The 17555-nt window shown below is 40.1% G+C and overlaps 1 protein-coding gene across 2 annotated transcripts in view; it reads right to left on the minus strand.

The window, feature by feature from the left end:
- ADAMTSL1 (ADAMTS like 1) overlaps positions 1–17555 on the minus strand; it is a 437788-nt gene that overhangs the window by 134909 nt on the left and 285324 nt on the right. For both annotated transcript variants that reach the window (XM_037061917.1, XM_037061916.1), the window contains one exon: positions 2337–2516. In XM_037061917.1, the coding sequence (XP_036917812.1) occupies positions 2337–2516 (180 nt within the window). The remainder of the gene's footprint in view (positions 1–2336; positions 2517–17555) is intronic.

Genomic DNA, 17555 nt, shown 5'->3' on the forward strand with positions numbered 1-17555 from the left:
CAAAGGCTGGGGTGGTCTCCACCATGACCCTGCTTCCAGCCAGTTAAGTCTTCCTTTTATTACCTCTTCCTCACAAGGAACAGGGATGGAAGAGAGTCATAACAATAATTATGGTTAACTTGTACTAGGCACAAAGTACTTTATATGCATCACTTAATTTAAGCCTCCTGATAACCGTCAAGGTAGACATTATTATTATCTCAAAAAGGTCAAGTAACTAGGCCAATAGGAATAGGAATGATTGAGAGGTTATATTAGAGACTTCATACATTGCTGGTGGGAATGCAAAATAGTACAACCAGAAAGTACAGGAGCAGAGTCAGCATTAGAACCTAAGTTTGCCTGTCCGTCTCAACTCTTCACCAGACATGGCACTGTACTAAGGGTCTGCTTTACTTAATGGGTCCCATGGGACCTCATTCCAGCAGTCTCCTTTCCTGAGTGCCTAACCATAGGGGTCCATCCTTCAAATCTGCAGGCCAAAAATAACATTTTCTCAATTGTGTCCCATATGCTCAGAGATGACAAAGTCCAGGAATAGGGGAGGACAATTATAATCACACAGGCAGCATCCCACTCATGGCAGACTATCACTGGTGGACATGGGAAAGCAATGCCTTTTGCAATACACCTTGGGAGGGGGTCTTCACCTAGAGCCACTTACTTGCCAAATACATGCGGGCTCCATCCTGCACTGCTATATTTGTTATGCTTTTTTCATATATAATGCTATACCCCAAATCAACATTCCATGGGAAAATTGTCACTGCCATGTTCATGTGTACACACATGCACACACACATGCTCATTCTACACACTTTTTTCTTTTATCCTGTTTCTGAAACATGACATTTACTCTTCTGAGACATGTTGGGGTGAGATACCACTAGAAGGCAATTTTACCGCTAAATTATAAAATCTACCATATGATATTACCTATAAGTGAAACCTAATCAACAAAACAAACAAGAAATAAAAATACAACCAGAGACATTGAAATTAAGAACAAACTGACAGTAACCAGAGGAGAGGTGGGAGGGGATAATGTGGGGGAAGGGGAAGGGTTTTCAGGAACATGTACAAAGGACACACAGACAAAATCAAAGAGGGGTAGGATCAAGGGTGGGGAGAAGGGATGGATGGGGTAGGGGGGAGTGGTGGGGATAAATGGAGACAGCTGTACTTGAACAACAATTAAATAATAAAAAACAAAAATAAAAAATAAAACGTGTGACAATGTAAGTTAACTCTCAATTGCAATGCCTTTAGCAGGCCTATCTGATGGAACTCCTATAAATATTGCACAAGAATTCTAAGAACCTATGTTGACAGAGCTGGCATCTTAATTTTCAGAGGCAGCTTCCCCCTCTGTGGAAGCAAGTGTCCTGTGTTGTATTTCAACCAGCAGCAGTCTATTCCGTGAGCTGTATACCAAACAGAGAAGGCAGTGGAATCAGCAAAGCCAGTTTGAATGCTACCATATGCTAGGAAGGGTCCTGAATCTGGTGTTGACACATCACTTCAGGCCTAGTGATTTTGTTCTTGGCTAAATTGGTTTGTGAGGCAATAATTGGAGGTGGGGGGAGGCTTCTCTATGGAAGATATGTAGGCATGTTTTAGGCAATTCAGAAAAGTGTAGGGGTTGAAAATTAATCAGTTGAAGCTTGATGTAAATGAATGAACTGATGCTAGAATGGGAATGATAGAGACAAATAGATTAGTTGGGGCATACATCCCTAATTATGAGGCAATTGCAAATGCTGATGCAATCATCTCCCTACATGCAAGACAAAGAGGAAATCAAGCTCTCTTGCTGGGATGTTGTTGAAGTTTTGGAGCCAGAAAACTGACAGTAAAGAGGCAAGATTTCCTTGGCCTTCTTTTCCTCATAAGTCATGTTCTTTATTGTCCAGTAACTTGGAAGAGAAGAACTTGAGAGGCTTGGCCCTTACGGAGTAGAGACTAGAAACATCTGGGAATAAGAGGTTCTGGGAGGTCAGGAAGGCACATTTGGAGATAGAGGGAGAAGAACCCTGTGTTCCGAGAAGAATCTGGGGCCCAAATAGCATGAGCAAGGCCTGGTTTTGTTCCACAAGGAACCTGTTTACAATCACATGCTTCAGATTGCTGAATAAGGGCTGGTTACTTAACTTGTGTCCCTGCAGCCCAGTTAAAAGTTAGTCACATGGTATGGTATAAACAGTTACAAAAGTACTGCTCCATAATGCTAGGAGGATTATTTCATTTTGTTCTTGCCTTCTGTCTATATCCATTTAGGGTGCCTTCTTTTCAGCTTTATGTCTCTTTTATTAACTCCTCCTGAGGACCATACATACCTCTGTCCATTCAGAGAGAAACCACTCACTGGGACAGTCATCTTTCTTGCAGGCTTGCTGGGAGGCCAGTTTGGGGGCTGAACAGAAGGTCTCAGGAAGCTCCAGGAAGCTGCCATCAGCCATGCGCTGCTTGCAAAGAACCTCACGCTTCTGAATACCCCCTCCACAGGTCCTGGAACACTGGGGAAGGAAGGAAAGGCAACCCAATGTAAGAAAGTCTTGTGTTTAAGTGCCAATTTTTGCCTTCACCTTCATGAGTAAAAAGTGAAAAAAGGAGAAGAAAAAGAAACCCAGAAAAAGAAGAAAAACCAGGAACCAGCCCAAAGGATTTTGCTTTTTCTCCTTGAAATAAATTTTGTAGCAAGACCTACTATACCCCAACTCTTTTTTTAAAATTTAATTCTTATTAAAGTACAATTTTCTGTTTTATATTCCCTGCCCTGCCCCCCCCCCCCCCCAGTGCTCCTCACCTCCCTCCCATTTCCGGCCCCCACCTGAATTATTGTCCATATGTCCTTTATACTTATTCATGTGAGTCCCTCCCCTTATACCCCCAACTCTTAATCTCAAGTATTTAACTAGAGTGCTCAGGATTTCAAGAGCATTGAAATCTTAGAAAGTTGCTTCTAAATGATGATTTGCAGCCACCCAAGACAACTGGTTCAAAAGGTTAGTATAATAGAGTGATAAACATATTTATGATCCAGTGAAATAAATCTGTGTTGTTTCCTGAATGAACAAGAGAGAGCCCCTGCCATCAGTGTAAGTCTGAAGGAGCTAACCTGCAGAGAAGGCAGCCCTCTGTAAGTGTAAATGCCTAACTCTACCACGTCGGAGGGGCATTAAATATGAGCCTGGTTTTCTGAAGAACTCCTCTGGAATGCTTTTCTTACAGAATTTGTGATTTCTTAGGGCAGTGGGAGCAAGAGCCATTAAAATTTGGGATACAAGAAAAATAGCCATATTTCAGTGGTTTTCAGCAGGATCCCAAACACTGTCTACTTGTAACTTAATAGTTATAATCCACTTGCATGAGGAGGGAGAGAGGCCGGCAGCAGCACAGAGTGTTGCTGTTATTACAAGTATTTGCCCCCTCCATTATAATAGCAAACATGCTTTCAATTTTTAGTTGGGTACATGATTTTTTAGTCTATACACCAGATTTGCTTACCTCCCTTGGAGGTAGAAATGCCCAGGTGACCAAGTACTGTGCAGCAATGGCCTCTTAGAACAGGAATGATTTAGATAAACAGATTACTTGGGGGATATATCCCTAACTTATGAGGCAGTGGTGAATGCTGACACATTATACTCAGAACTGCAAGGGACATTCGTGACTGCAGCTCAGGTTAGGATGTTGATACAACGTCCTTGAGTACAGTCAGAATCTCGCCCAATCAGAAACTCTGGGAGATGGGTTACATACATCAGTTTTTTTAATTAAAAAAAAAATTCTCCCAGGGAATTCTGAAACCAGGGTTGAGAACCATCTTTCAAAGAATGTCCCTCTACCATGTCCAATGGGAATGAGGTAAACATAGAGGGGACATCCTGGGACCCAGTGAGGCCTCTGTCAGACCACTGGTTGTTTGGACCCCACTGGAGAAAAAGTGACCTTTATTTGTAGTTGTGAATGGCTTGAGATCACAGAGCTTCTGAATAACAAAGTTAGAGAAGCTATTAACTTAGTCTTTTTAGGTCTTTTAAGCTTATACCTTTCAAAACATTCAAGGCAATGGTGAACAACCTTCATTTGCATTTGTTTGTTTATTTATTTATTTGTTTATTTTTATTGAATTTCTTGGGGGTGACACTGGTTAACAAAATTATACAGGTTTTAAGTTAGGACTTTAGGCCAAGATGGGGTCATAGGTAGACACACAGTGCCTCTCCACACAACCAAAAGAAGGACGACAACAAATTTAAAATAAAAAAAAACCTAGAACTAAAAGAAAATCAAACTGTATGGAAGTCTGACTACCAAGAAGTTATAGAAGAAACATCCATCCAGACCAGTAGAAGGGGTGGAGACAGGCAGTGGGTGGAGAGGACTCAGGGATGGATGGTGGCTGGTGAAGTGGGCAGTACCACATTTGCATGCAGATAAACCAGGAGGAACAACTGGGGAGCGACACAAACTGCACCACCCAGGATTCCAGTGTGAGGAAATAAGCCTCAAAACCTCTGACTGAAAAGTCCTATGGGGGTTTGAGGGGGCAGGAGAAACTCCCAGATTCATAGGAGAGTTTATTAGAGAAACCCACAGGGTCCTAAAACGTACACAAATCCACCCACTGTGGAATCAGCACCAGAAGGGCTCAATTTACTTGTGGGTAGTGGGGGAAGTGATTGAAAACTAGTGAGAGAGCCGAGCAAGTGGCATTGTTCCCTCTTGGACTCCTCCCCAACATACAGTACCACAACACAGCTGTCCCACTCTGGCAAATATCAAGGCTCTGCCCCTTATTATGTAACAGGTGTGCTGAGATAAAAAAAATATGACCCAATGAAAGAACAAATCAAATCCCCAAAAATAGAACCAAGCAATGAAGAGATAGCTAACGTATCAGATTCAGAGTTCAAAACACTGGCAACCAGGGTGCTCACAGAATTGGTTGAATATGGTTGCAAAATAGAGGAAGAAATGAAGGCTATGCAAAGTGAAATAGAGAAAAACATACAGGGAACTAACAGTGAAGGGAAGGAAACTGGGACTCATCAATGGTTTGGATCAGAAGGAAGAAATAAACATGGAACCAGAACAGAATGAAGAAACAAAATTCAAAAACATGAGGAGAGGCTGAGGAACTTCTAGGATACACTTTAAAATTTCCAACATCTGAATCAAGGGTGCCAGAAGGAGAGAAAGAAGAACAAGAAATGGAAAACTTATTTGAAAACAGAATGAAGGAGAACTTCCCTAATCTGGCAAAAGAAATAGACTGCCAGGAAGTCCAGGAAGCTCAGAGAGTCCCCAAGAAGTTGGGCCCAAGGAAGCTCACACCAAGACACATCATAATTACATTAGCCAAGATAAAAGATAAGGAGATAATCTTAAAAGCAGCAAGAGAAAAGGAGATAGTTACCTACAAAGAAGTGTCCATAAGACTATCAGCTGATTCCTTAAAAGAAACCTTGCAGGCAAGAAGGGGCTGGACAGCCATATTCAAAGTCATGAAAGGCAAGGACCTACATCCAAGATTACTCTATCCAGCAAAACCATCATTTAGAACAGGAGGGCAGATAAAGTGCTTCCCAGATAAGGTCCAGTAAAGCAGTTGGTCATCACCAAGCCCTCATTTGAAATTTTAAAGGGACTTATCTAAGAGAAAGAAAATCAAAACTATGTACAGTAAAATGACAACATACTCACAACTATCAGCAACTGCACTTAAAAATAAGAAAAACAAAAACAAACTAAGGAAACAACTGGAACAGGGGCAGAATCACAGGAATGGAGGTCACATGGAGGGTTATCAGCAGAGGAGGGGTGGGGAAGGGGGAAAAGTACAGGGAGTAAGTAGCATAAATGGTAGGTAGAAAATAGGGAGAGGAGGTTAAGAATAGTATAGGAAATGTAGAAGCCAAGAACTTATACGTAGGACCCATGGACACAAGCTAAGGGGAAGTAGGGTGAATATGGGTGGGAGGGTGTGTGCAGGGCAGAGAGGAATAAAGTGGGGGGGAGAATGGGACAACTGTAATAATCAATGAAATATATTAAAAAACAAAACAAAATTATACAAGTTTTGGGTGCACAATTCTATAACACATTATCTGTACACTGTAATGTGTGCTCACCATCCCAAGTCAAATCTCTGTCCATCACCATTTATTGCCACTATACTCTCTTCCACCTCCCCCATTCTCCTTCTTCCCAGCAATTACCACACTCTTGTATGTATCCATGAGTTTTTTCCTTTCTCTTTTTGGTTCAATCCTTCTGCTCCATTTGCATTTTAAATTTAAAAATTTTGAAATGAAAATAACCTTATTGAGTCCCATTGGGGAAAAATGTGTTTTTCTTATGGCTGGATTCAACTACTTACTCACTAAATAAAAGAAGGCTATGAGGTGGAACAACCCTACAGGGTAGGTTTTGTCCCTACTTTATAGATGAAAAAGCTACGACTAGACAGGTGAAGTTCCTGAATTAGGGTCCCATGCTGAGCATGTTGTCTGGGCGGGGGTGGTAGACACAGCTGAAGAATGAGCCCTAACTTGGTTTCTCTTTTCTGTGCTTGTGGGAATCACTCTTTGCTTGCAATGGAGGGTACTCTGACTGCTGCTTTATGCTGAGGGCCCCAGGCCTTGAGAGCCCTAAGCCTGCAAAGAGCCTGGTCTCCCTCACATGCCCACTGAAGGGGCAGTGCTTTGAAACTCAATCCTCAGCCTCCACTGTGTGACTGTTCCTGACTGGTAGGAGCCAGCCCATGATGCAGGTTGGGGGCCAACATTCCAAAATGACTTATCTGCATTGTGGAGGCCCTGGAAATGTCTTTTCCCTAGACTCTTTGATTTCTGTGCTGCAAGTCTATATTTGAATGTAGCTTCTAGGCTGTGCCAAAAGCCAGGTGGGTGGGTAGACTACATGCAGTGCTCTACAGCCAGTTGTTTCTCAGCACAGAGTCAAACAGTTTCTTCCAAAGATTTGCCTAGCATGTCATTTAGCCTTAATTAAGGAGAAATCTATGGCTTTGAAGCTAATGCTTCAAGCTGGGAGTGGCCCAGGCTTTTGGCTTCTCTGTCTCATTTTGGTGATTCCCTGGCCTTTTTATTTATCAGAGACATAAACTTTTATTTTAGTTTTTGTTTAGCAGTAGTTCAATAAACTCTTAAAGGAACTTATCTTGAATGCATTTGTACCCACACTGTTCTGCACAGTGCCTTCTGTGAATGTAAACCCTCAATAAGTATTTGTGGGACTGAACTGAAGTTGTGGGTTGGAGGAAATTTAAATTAGCAGCTAAGAATTGCATTTACTTAGAATAACCCTTCTTGGTATTAAGGACAACTAAGGTTTTACATTTGGCTTTATAATCTTTTGCATCATTTCTTAAGTTCAGCCTTTTCTTATTTCTGTCAAATTCTCACTTCTAACCAACCAGTTATTCTATTATCAGATTCATCATAACCTTCATTCATTGTTCAGCCCATCTTCAGAACTCTTTTTTTAAGGTTATTAATCAGTTGACTTTATTAATTTTTAAAATTTTGCAATTACAATTAACAAAATATTATATTAGTTTCAGATGTATACCCTGGTGGTTAGACATTATATTACTTACTAGGTGATCATCCAGATAAATCTTGAACCCATCTGGCACCATACACAGTTATTAGAATGTTGACTATATTCTCTATGCTGTACTTTACATCCCCATGACTGTTCTTTTACAATCAGTTTGTACTTCTTAATCCCTTCACCCTTTGTACCCATTCTCCCACACCTCCCTCCTATCTGGCAACCATCAAAATGTTCTCTGTATCTATGAGTCTGTTACTGTTCTGCTTATTAATTTATTTTGATGTTTTAGATTCAATTGTTGAACCCTTTTATAACTAGACAACAAACCATGTGGATTATTGATTCCTAAGGATTCACTAAACTCAGGGGTTATGTTCTACACAATTCTTTTCATTCCATGAATTATTAAATTTCTTTCATGAAGTCAATGTAATTTTGTTCAAATCATTATTGTCTGAAGAAGTTTATACTGATGAGTTGAAAAGTTTAAATCTCAAACTCTGATCTCTCCCCTATCCATACTAAACATGTCCACTTACATGCAAATAGGCATCTTGACCTAAACATGTCTAAGATGGAACTTACGATCCTGCCCTCCAAAATCACCTCAAATCTGCTCTCTCCTCCATCTCCCCCACTCTTTTAACGATGCTATATTCAAGACAAAAACTTAGAGTTCTCGATTTTTCTTTTTCTCTCATCCCCTCTGCCCTGATGCCCAATCCATGAGAAATACTTTCAGATATGCCTCTAAAATAAGAAAGATTTTTCTCCTCAATAAGTAATAAATTGGAATAGCATCATTTCTCGTCTAGCCCTACTAGTAAGCTTCCTAATGGGTCTTTCAGTTTCCAGTTTTTTCAGTTAGGTCCTTGCATGATAAAGATAGCATACTCAATTTGAAGAGAGCTCCTCTCTCTCCCTGATGGTCTTCTGAAAACCCCATTGGCTGAACACAACTAGAAGCCAGAGGGGAGAGTCTAGGTCAGCTTCCTGGACACAGGTGAAAAAGATTGAGAGGGGATCTAAAGAAACAATGGAAGATATAGAGCATATCATCTTATTTCCTACAGTCTGTTCTCCACATGTTAGCAAGAGTGATGTTTTTGAAGCATAAATCATATTTCACAAACCCCTTCCTTAAAAAAACTCCAATGGCTTCCCCTAGTGATTAGAATAACATTTTACTCCTCTTACCCTACCCTGCAACACCCTACATATTCCAGTCTCTGCTCTGATGGACCTTTAAGACTAACTCAAATCCTTCCAACTTCATTCACTCACTCCACATAAAGTTATTAAATACCAGTCATGTACCAAGTGTGGTTCTAGGTTCTAGCAGTGTACAAGAAGCCTCACACATCCCTCCAGTTTCATCTCATACAGCTCTTCTGCCCTGCTGTCCTTGTTGCTCCAATGCCAAGCTTGTTTCTCACACTGGACCTTCACACTTGATTTTCTTTCTAATTGGACCATTTTTCTCTTACATCTCCATGTAGCTGAGAATTTCCTATCATTCAGGTTCAATTCTATTCTCTCATGCTTGGAGAGGCCATCCCTAACTCCCTACCTAGAGTAGCCAAAGCAGTCTCTATCCTGTTTACCTTATTTTATTTTAAAAATAGTCCTTTCAAATAGCTGTCATCTCTTTCAGAAGTTGTAATTTACTAGTTCTATGAAGGAAACAATTTTACTTCTCTTATAGCTCATATTAGTGTTTAAGAATAACATTCAAAACTTTTCCCCAGTATAATATCGTTACATCTTTAATAAGAGACCTTAAGATTAGATGACTTCATCTCTAGTTTTTTTTTATCCACATCCTTTCTCATTTTTGTCTCTTTAAAGTTAATGATTTGTTTGTTTCCCAGTAAAGAAATGGTCAGGATATGAGCTAAGCCATAGAATGACATTTCACAACAGATGCTGGAAGTATGTGATATTTTGGAATGACCCATAAATACATACACTCTAGTGAAAATGCAGTGTATTTTTCTATGACAGAAGTAATGACTGGTTTGTAAAATCATTATCCCCTAAACCTCAAAATGACATCAAACTACTTTTCTTCTAATTCTTTGATTATAACTCATAGTAAATTCCCCCATGGGTCCTACTGAGTTTGTTAGGCATAAAGAACATGCTCTTGGAGTTTCTGTTACCTGTGACTGACACTTTAGACACTTCACTAGTGATGTCAGATTTGTAGTGGTACAGATCTCTTCAGTGCTTGATGGCTAAAAGGTTCTGTTTCTAAATAGCTTCTGAGGCACACAGGCTTCTATTCAATTTGAATAAATGCTCCAAAAATAAACAAGTAGTTGAATAAAAACAGCTCTTAAATTTAAGCTGTCAGTTAGAGCCTTTTAACAAATGTGGCAATAAGGAAAGATTGGGGTTAATTTTCTCTTTTAAATTGAGGAAGTAGATGACGAAAATAATTGGTCTTACTTCAAGGGTAGAGATGTAATAAAATTGTGCTATAGAGTGTGACCACTCACTTAAAATAACATAGCTAGGTTATTGACTTGTGGATAGGATCTGATTTAAGGGAAAGACCTTCAGATAATTGCTTGCAACTGTACAAAAGTCTGTGACAATATGATGACAAAACAGCTGCCAGAAAGTAAAAAAAAACAAACAAACCCCAAAACAAAAAAACAGTTTATTTGAAGTTTGATCTCCAGTAGTCTCCCTTTGTCTGTGGTTCCACTTTCCATTAATTTAGTTACTCGCTGAAATGGTACAAAAATATCAAATGGAAAATTCCAGAAATAAACAATCCATAAGTTTTAAATTTTCTGCTATTCTGAGTAGCATAATAAAATCTTGCACATCCCACTCTGTCCTGCTTGGGATGTAAATCATCCCTTTGTCCAGCCTCTTTAGGATGTATTAACTCCTTGCCCATTACTCAGTTAGTAGCCTCTGGGTCATCAAATTCACCGTGATGGTGTCACAGCACTTGTGTTCAATAATCCTTGTTTTACTTCATGCCAGAGAAGCTGTAAAGTTCTTCCTTTAAGTCAAAAGGTGGGACCAAGTACAATGAGAGAGAGACAGAGGGAGAGGAAAGAGAGACCCCATATTCACATAACTTTCCTTATAGTATATTATTATAATTGTCCTGTTTTAACAGTAGTTATTGTTAATATCTTAATGTGCCTAATTTATAAATTCAACATTATCATAGGTATGTGCATACAGGAAAAAACATAGTATACATATGAGGGGGGACCCCCCAAAAGCTGAAATTATCTTCTGATGGTGGGACTCTTGTAGTACAGGCTTCTACCACTAGGTGAGTGTTCTAGAAACTCATCTCTATTGGTGTACCAGCTGGCATTGTGGCAAGAGGCTGCGTTCAGCTTCAGTGAATATTTTTTTGAAGACTACTTCAGTGCATTTGCCCATTTCATAATGGGTGACTTATGGGTGCACCTGCCCACGCTGCACTGGGTGTTGAGCAGTTTTTGACCAAAAATGGCATGACTCCGTGCCCCACCTTCCCTATTTACTGGATCTTGCCCCAAGTGATGTTTTTTGTTTGTTTGTTTTGTTTCCCCGAATGAAAAAATGTCTTCAAAGGGAAACATGTTGCTGATGTGAAAGAGGTGAAAAAATGGCAGAAGCATTAAGAGGCATCAAAATCAATGAGTTCAAAAACTGCTTTGAGCAGTGGGAAAAAATGTCTCAATAGGTGTATTGCATCAAATGGAGAATACTTTGAAGATGACTGAAGTTTAAACATAAGAATAAATACACAATATTTTATAAATAAATTCCCTTTTTGGGGTTGCCTCCTTGTAGAGTTCAGCANATGTCTTCAAAGGGAAACATGTTGCTGATGTGAAAGAGGTGAAAAAATGGCAGAAGCATTAAGAGGCATCAAAATCAATGAGTTCAAAAACTGCTTTGAGCAGTGGGAAAAAATGTCTCAATAGGTGTATTGCATCAAATGGAGAATACTTTGAAGATGACTGAAGTTTAAACATAAGAATAAATACACAATATTTTATAAATAAATTCCCTTTTTTGGGGTGCCTCCTTGTAGAGTTCAGCACTATCTGCAGTTTCAGGGTCTACTGTGAGTCTTGGAACTTATCCCCTGCTAATGAGGGAGGCTACTATACATAAGAAGCCCTTAGGAAATCCTCAGTGTCTGGAACTTCACAGGCTCATTCCCTGCCCACTTGCCATGGACCAGAGCTTTATCTACAATGTGCAATTTACCTGTCTCTAGGCACACAGATGCCTTCTCTGCTCAGGCCTTTGCTCCATGAGCAATGCCTTGCATTTCTTTGTCCAAGAAACTCCTAAGACATCCTTGAAGGCCAAACTCAAAGGCTGCTTCTTCAGGATTGCCTCCTTAGAGCCTCTGCCTCATGGCCAATGAGTCACTTCCCACCCACCAGGATCTGGAAAGGCACTGCCTCTCTCTTGTTAGGACTAGTTGTTTGTGTCTTGCTGTCTTCCTCTGCTTCCCTGCAGGCATGCAGAATTAGGCATCTTTTGAAGAAAAGGGATGTATTAATCTTTCTATTCCCCAGTGTGTTGTATAGATTCTGCCAAAGAGCATTCACTTCGTAAATGTTTCTTGAATCGATGATTGGATGAACAAAAGAGCCCCAAATCCAGATGTTTAAAACATGTAAAACAAACATCCAGATGATGAGCTGAACATCCACCTTTTATTGAGCTGTTTTATTATTAGCCAGAACCTACTTCTAAGCAAGTCAGCAGTGAGTTTCAGCTGGGGCAGCAAGTGCTCCTTTGGGTGCCCTGACCCTCCAGGTATGGTAGACAATCTCCTAGCTGAGTTAATATTCTCAGGAATATTGGTCGGTGTTTCTTTAAAACCTCTCTCATCTTTGCTCAAAAAGTTTCCCTGGTGTGTTTATACAGCAGTGGACAAAAGTAGATGTACACTTATGAGTACTGAAAACAGTTTATTATTGTGTTAGTATTTATTATTGTATTATTTTCCATACAAACAACTGTAAACCTACTTTTGATCCACCCTATAGTGGTAAAAAAGTGTTTTTAGGTGTTTTGTATTGTAGAAGATGAAATTTCAAGTTAATAAAAGTTCCGAGGTCTGTGAGGACTCTGTGGACCTGTTGAGAGGCCCTGGTCAGGGAGACAGCTCTGCAGTGAGAGGCAGACTGAAAAGAAGAACAAATTTTTAAAGAAACAGCAAGAGAAATTTAATAAAAGTAAATGAAAATGTTTGCCTTTATAAATCATTTAAAATAATATTGTGGTATATAAAAGTAGATCTCTGGTAAGGGGTATCATTTTTAAATATATGCCATAAATAGAATAAATAACAAAAATAGTACTATATTGCTTATCTTAGCTGTCATACATGTTCATTATGTAAGGTCATGGATTCATTAGTCTTACAAGAAAAGTAAAAAATATATACAATAAGGAGGATGCTTAAAAGTTATGATTCCATATGAAAATACAATGGCTCAAGGGACTTGTATTTTTAAAGTTTTCCTGTAATCATCACATTAATAAATTCTTCTCATATTGACACTTTTGGTTTCATCTTGGTAGTTTAGTTTACTGAGAGCCAAGTTCATTTCCTTGAAACCTCCAGTCACATTATTGAGCCCAATACAAAGTGACATTTATGTTCTCTTTCTAAGGTCGACTTTGCAGTTTTAGCATAATACACTCTTGCTTATAGCTTCTAACTCATTTCATTCATTTTTTCATTCACTCATTCATTCTTCTATTAAACACTTTATTGGGCACTAGCTGAGAGCCAGGCACTCTATTAGGTGCTGGGGATTTAAGATGATTAATAAATGGTTACTATGCCTCAGGTATTTGTTCAGTCCAGTTAGGGAGAAAAATTACTCTAAATTAAGTCCTTATAGAAAAGTTGGGGAAGGCCCTACAGAGGAGGTTGGCCAGGGAGATAAGGAATGACATCAGAGTCAGGTTCATGTTCACAGACCCAGGGTATGGAGGACATGTCATGTTAAATAACTCTGAGGGGTCCTGAGAAGGTAGAGCATAGGTTTCACAGGGAAGGGTATTTGGGAAATGAGATTGAGAAGGCAGATGAGACTATGAAGGGTCTTGGACATAATCTCAAGACTATGGGGCATCATTAGGAGTTTTGAAGTGGTGGGTAACGTGATCTAATTTGTAGAATATGACTCAGGCAGCAAAGGCCAGTCGGTTCCAAAGACGACTGCCCTTTGAGATGTTAATAGTTGTGCCATGGAGAAAAGCCTACTGGGTCAAGTAAGTTTAAATAACACCACACATTACACCTATGTGGGGGTTTCACCCTCATTCTCAGCACATATTAATATTTTAAAGACTCAACAGAGGGCCTGTAGTCAGGACCATTGATACCAGGTTGGGAAACACTGAAGGAGGGTGAAGCCAAGACAACACAGGGAGACCAAGTAAAGAGGCTGTTTGCAGTGGTTTGGCTACTTGGGAGGACTAGAACCAACGCAGTAGGAGAAGGATTGGTAAAGAGGAGAACAGTTGTGGTTGGGGAGGTGTAGGAGGTGGAATTCACGGGATCTGGGGTGACTGAGTGTGAAGGACAAACACGGCTGGAATGGCTCTGGTTACCAGCTACAGAACCGGCAGACGGTGCTGTCACCCAAACCGCAGGATCCACAAAGAGGGGTGGGTCTGCTGGGGAAGGTGGCAGGTAGGCATGTTACCAAGCACGGTGTTAGACCTTCGGAATTTGAGGTAACCGTGCTGTACTTGAGGCTGAGTGTTCAAATGGCAGTTAGAGGCAGTGCTTGGTATATAACAGAAGTGGAAACTGAGCCCCAAACAAACCAGGGCCCAGAGACACAAAGGCTAAAATCACAAAGGCTAAAGGCCTTTAGACACTTGGCTAAAATCCAGATGTTTATTAGCAGGCCTGAATTCCTTCTGAAGATGCTAGGGGAGAATCTGTTACCTTGCCTCTTCCAGTTTCTGTTTTCTTGGCTTATGGCCCCTTCAAAGTGCTTCACTTCAACCTCTGATTCTGTCCTTACATCCTCTCTGACTCTGATCTTCCTGCCTCCCTCTTATAAGGCCAGCTGTGATTATATCAAGCCCACGTGGATAATGCAGGTCATCTCCCCATCAAACTGCTTAACTTAATCACATCTGCAAAGTTCTTTTTACCTCGTGAGGTAGCATGGATTAAACCTCGAAAGGTTTCAAGGATTAATTCATAGATATCTTTGGGTGTATCTACAAATGCAATCTGCTGTATCGTGGGCAATATTGTGGGCTGCCTCTATAATCTGCTGTATTGTGGGCTGACTAAGCATCAATCTCTAATAACACAAGGTACTTGAGATTCAAAATCTGCCTTCTACCATCACATTCCTCATCATCGTCTATGAGCTTTGTATGCATCAATCTTTCTGTATTCATTTTTATTCTAGAAATCTTAAGGCTAAAGGCTAAGTGTCTAAAGGCTAAAATCACAAGTGTCCTCACAAAATGAGGACTGAATCTCACTAAGCAAAATTAAAAATGGGAATGAAATTTCTAGGCCACAGTTTTGTGGATTAGAATGTCCTCGATCATCTAATTTCTTAAACTCGGAAGTACACGGGCTATAGAGTATATCTTCCGGGTTTAAAATTCCTGTTACTAGGTGAAGTGTGGGGCTGCACACCCACTAAAATTCAGAGCAATTGTTACAAAAAGCTTCCCGCTAATAAAAGCCAAAGCACTGTCTATGTGAAATTTGACTTCTGATCTCTGTTTTCCTTACAGTTATTGTTGATTCTAAAGGTAGGACGAGGTGCCCACTTTCTTATGAAATATACTACTGAAACTGAGATAAACATTCTAAGAGATGTTTTTTTTTTCTTTCCTGATACAGTACTTTAAATAAATGTGATCTCTACCTTGTGAGGATTTGTATTTTAGTCACTGGAATATAACAAAAGTGATGGCTAAATTGACTCCTTCTGCCAAAATTCACTTCTCTAATCTAGACCAAAGTTATTCTTTTCCATGTGTATGCTTAAATCTAGAAAATGAAGGTATCGATATTTAAGCATCTATAATTGTCATTAAATTCTCTTTTTTTCTTAATATGACCAGTAGGGACTTTTCTCTCATACATCTTTTTATGCAGCTGAACTACAGGCATTTTGAATTATAACTCTGATTTTAAAAAAAATGAGGTATATAGGGAAATGGCTGCATAACCACAGTTTTAAGCGAGTATGAAAATAGGGGCTGTGGTGAATATTTCAGTCTCTGCACAGATGTGTGCGGTATGTATGTTCAGTTGGGTGCACATTATCCTGAACATAAGACATATGTAATATAGAGAAATATAAATTCTGTTTCAGAGTGGACTCTCTACTTCTTTCAGTTTAACTCATCTATCTCCTTTCTTTTTTTCTCATTTCTCTTAAGATTTCTAGAATAAAAATGAATACAGAAAGATTGATGCATACAAAGCTCATAGATGATGATGAGGAATGTGATGGTAGAAGGCAGATTTTGAATCTCAAGTACCTTGTGTTATTAGAGATTGATGCTTAGTCAGCCCACAATACAGCAGATTGCATTTGTAGATACACCCAAAGATATCTATGAATTAATCCTTGAAACCTTTCGAGGTTTAATCCATGCTACCTCACGAGGTAAAAAGAACTTTGCAGATGTGATTAAGTTAAGCAGTTTGATGGGGAGATGACCTGCATTATCCACGTGGGCTTGATATAATCACAGCTGGCCTTATAAGAGGGAGGCAGGAAGATCAGAGTCAGAGAGGATGTAAGGACAGAATCAGAGGTTGAAGTGAAGCACTTTGAAGGGGCCATAAGCCAAGAAAACAAGGAGTCTCCAGAAACTGGAAGAGGCAAGGTAACAGATTCTCCCCTAGCATCTTCAGAAGGAATTCAGGCCTGCTAATAAACATCTGGATTTTAGCCAAGTGAGACCGATTTCAGACTTGTGACCTCCAGACCTATAAGAGAATAAATCTGTGTTGTTTTAAGTCACTTTCTGTGTGGTATTTTGTTACAGCAGCAATGGGAAACTAATACACAGGTTCACTGCCCTGGACATAGGCAGCAAATACTGATTTTTATGTAAATGGCATATTTTGGAACTGGCATCAGATTTCCTCACAGTTTAATGCTTTAGAGCAAATGGTAAACAGGTCTTGGAAAGCCGCATTGTGTAGGGAAATGAGAGAGGCTCTGGAAGCATACAGGCCCCCTGTTTCATTCACTGGCTAAGTGACCCAGGGAAAGCACAACCTCTCTGGGCCTTTCCTCACAGGGTTGCTGTGGGAGACCTTTCTGCGTGGCATGGGCCCAGCTCCCACTTGGAGATGCACAGGACCCACACCCACGGATAGGTTCTCCTGTGGGGAATCAGGCCTGCAATGTGCCTAGGCCACTTGGAGCCTTGCTTTTTGCTGAAAACTCCCTCACCCAGCGTGTGGCAAAGATTTACTGCAAAATAACTTCCTAAAATCCATGCGAAACCTTCCAAGGAAGAGTTTAACTGGTTCAATCACTTTTGCCTTTTCATTGGCAAATATCCCTTTTCTGTGATGTGATTAGCAGCATTGGCTCCTTTGTTTTCTGTAAAAGGTAACCACCTAAAGCAACCTGTGCATAGTAAATGAGAACCATCATGTAATGTGCCAAGAAACCCAAAAAAGGCTGGTCAAGGCAAGGGCCAAGGGCTTTTGCTCTCCTTGAGAGAAAAGCCATGCAGTCCCTTTTCCTCCACCGGACTTGGACTTGGTAATCTGTGTGTAAATGTCTCTAATCATAATGACGCAGACACTGTGGGCTGGTGTCTGCATCAGGTTGCTGTGGAGATTATAAGAGAAAATGAAAGAGTGGTAGAATGTGTTCTACCATATGAAGTATAAATTCAGCCTCTCAGAGCTTCAGGTTCCTCATCAGTAAAATGGGGATGATTGTAGTAACTATCCCACTAAGGATAGT

The sequence above is a fragment of the Sturnira hondurensis genome, unplaced genomic scaffold (assembly GCF_014824575.4).
Source record: "Sturnira hondurensis isolate 20B ecotype Veracruz unplaced genomic scaffold, ASM1482457v3 Scaffold0013559, whole genome shotgun sequence".
Classification (NCBI taxonomy): Eukaryota; Metazoa; Chordata; class Mammalia; order Chiroptera; family Phyllostomidae; genus Sturnira; species Sturnira hondurensis.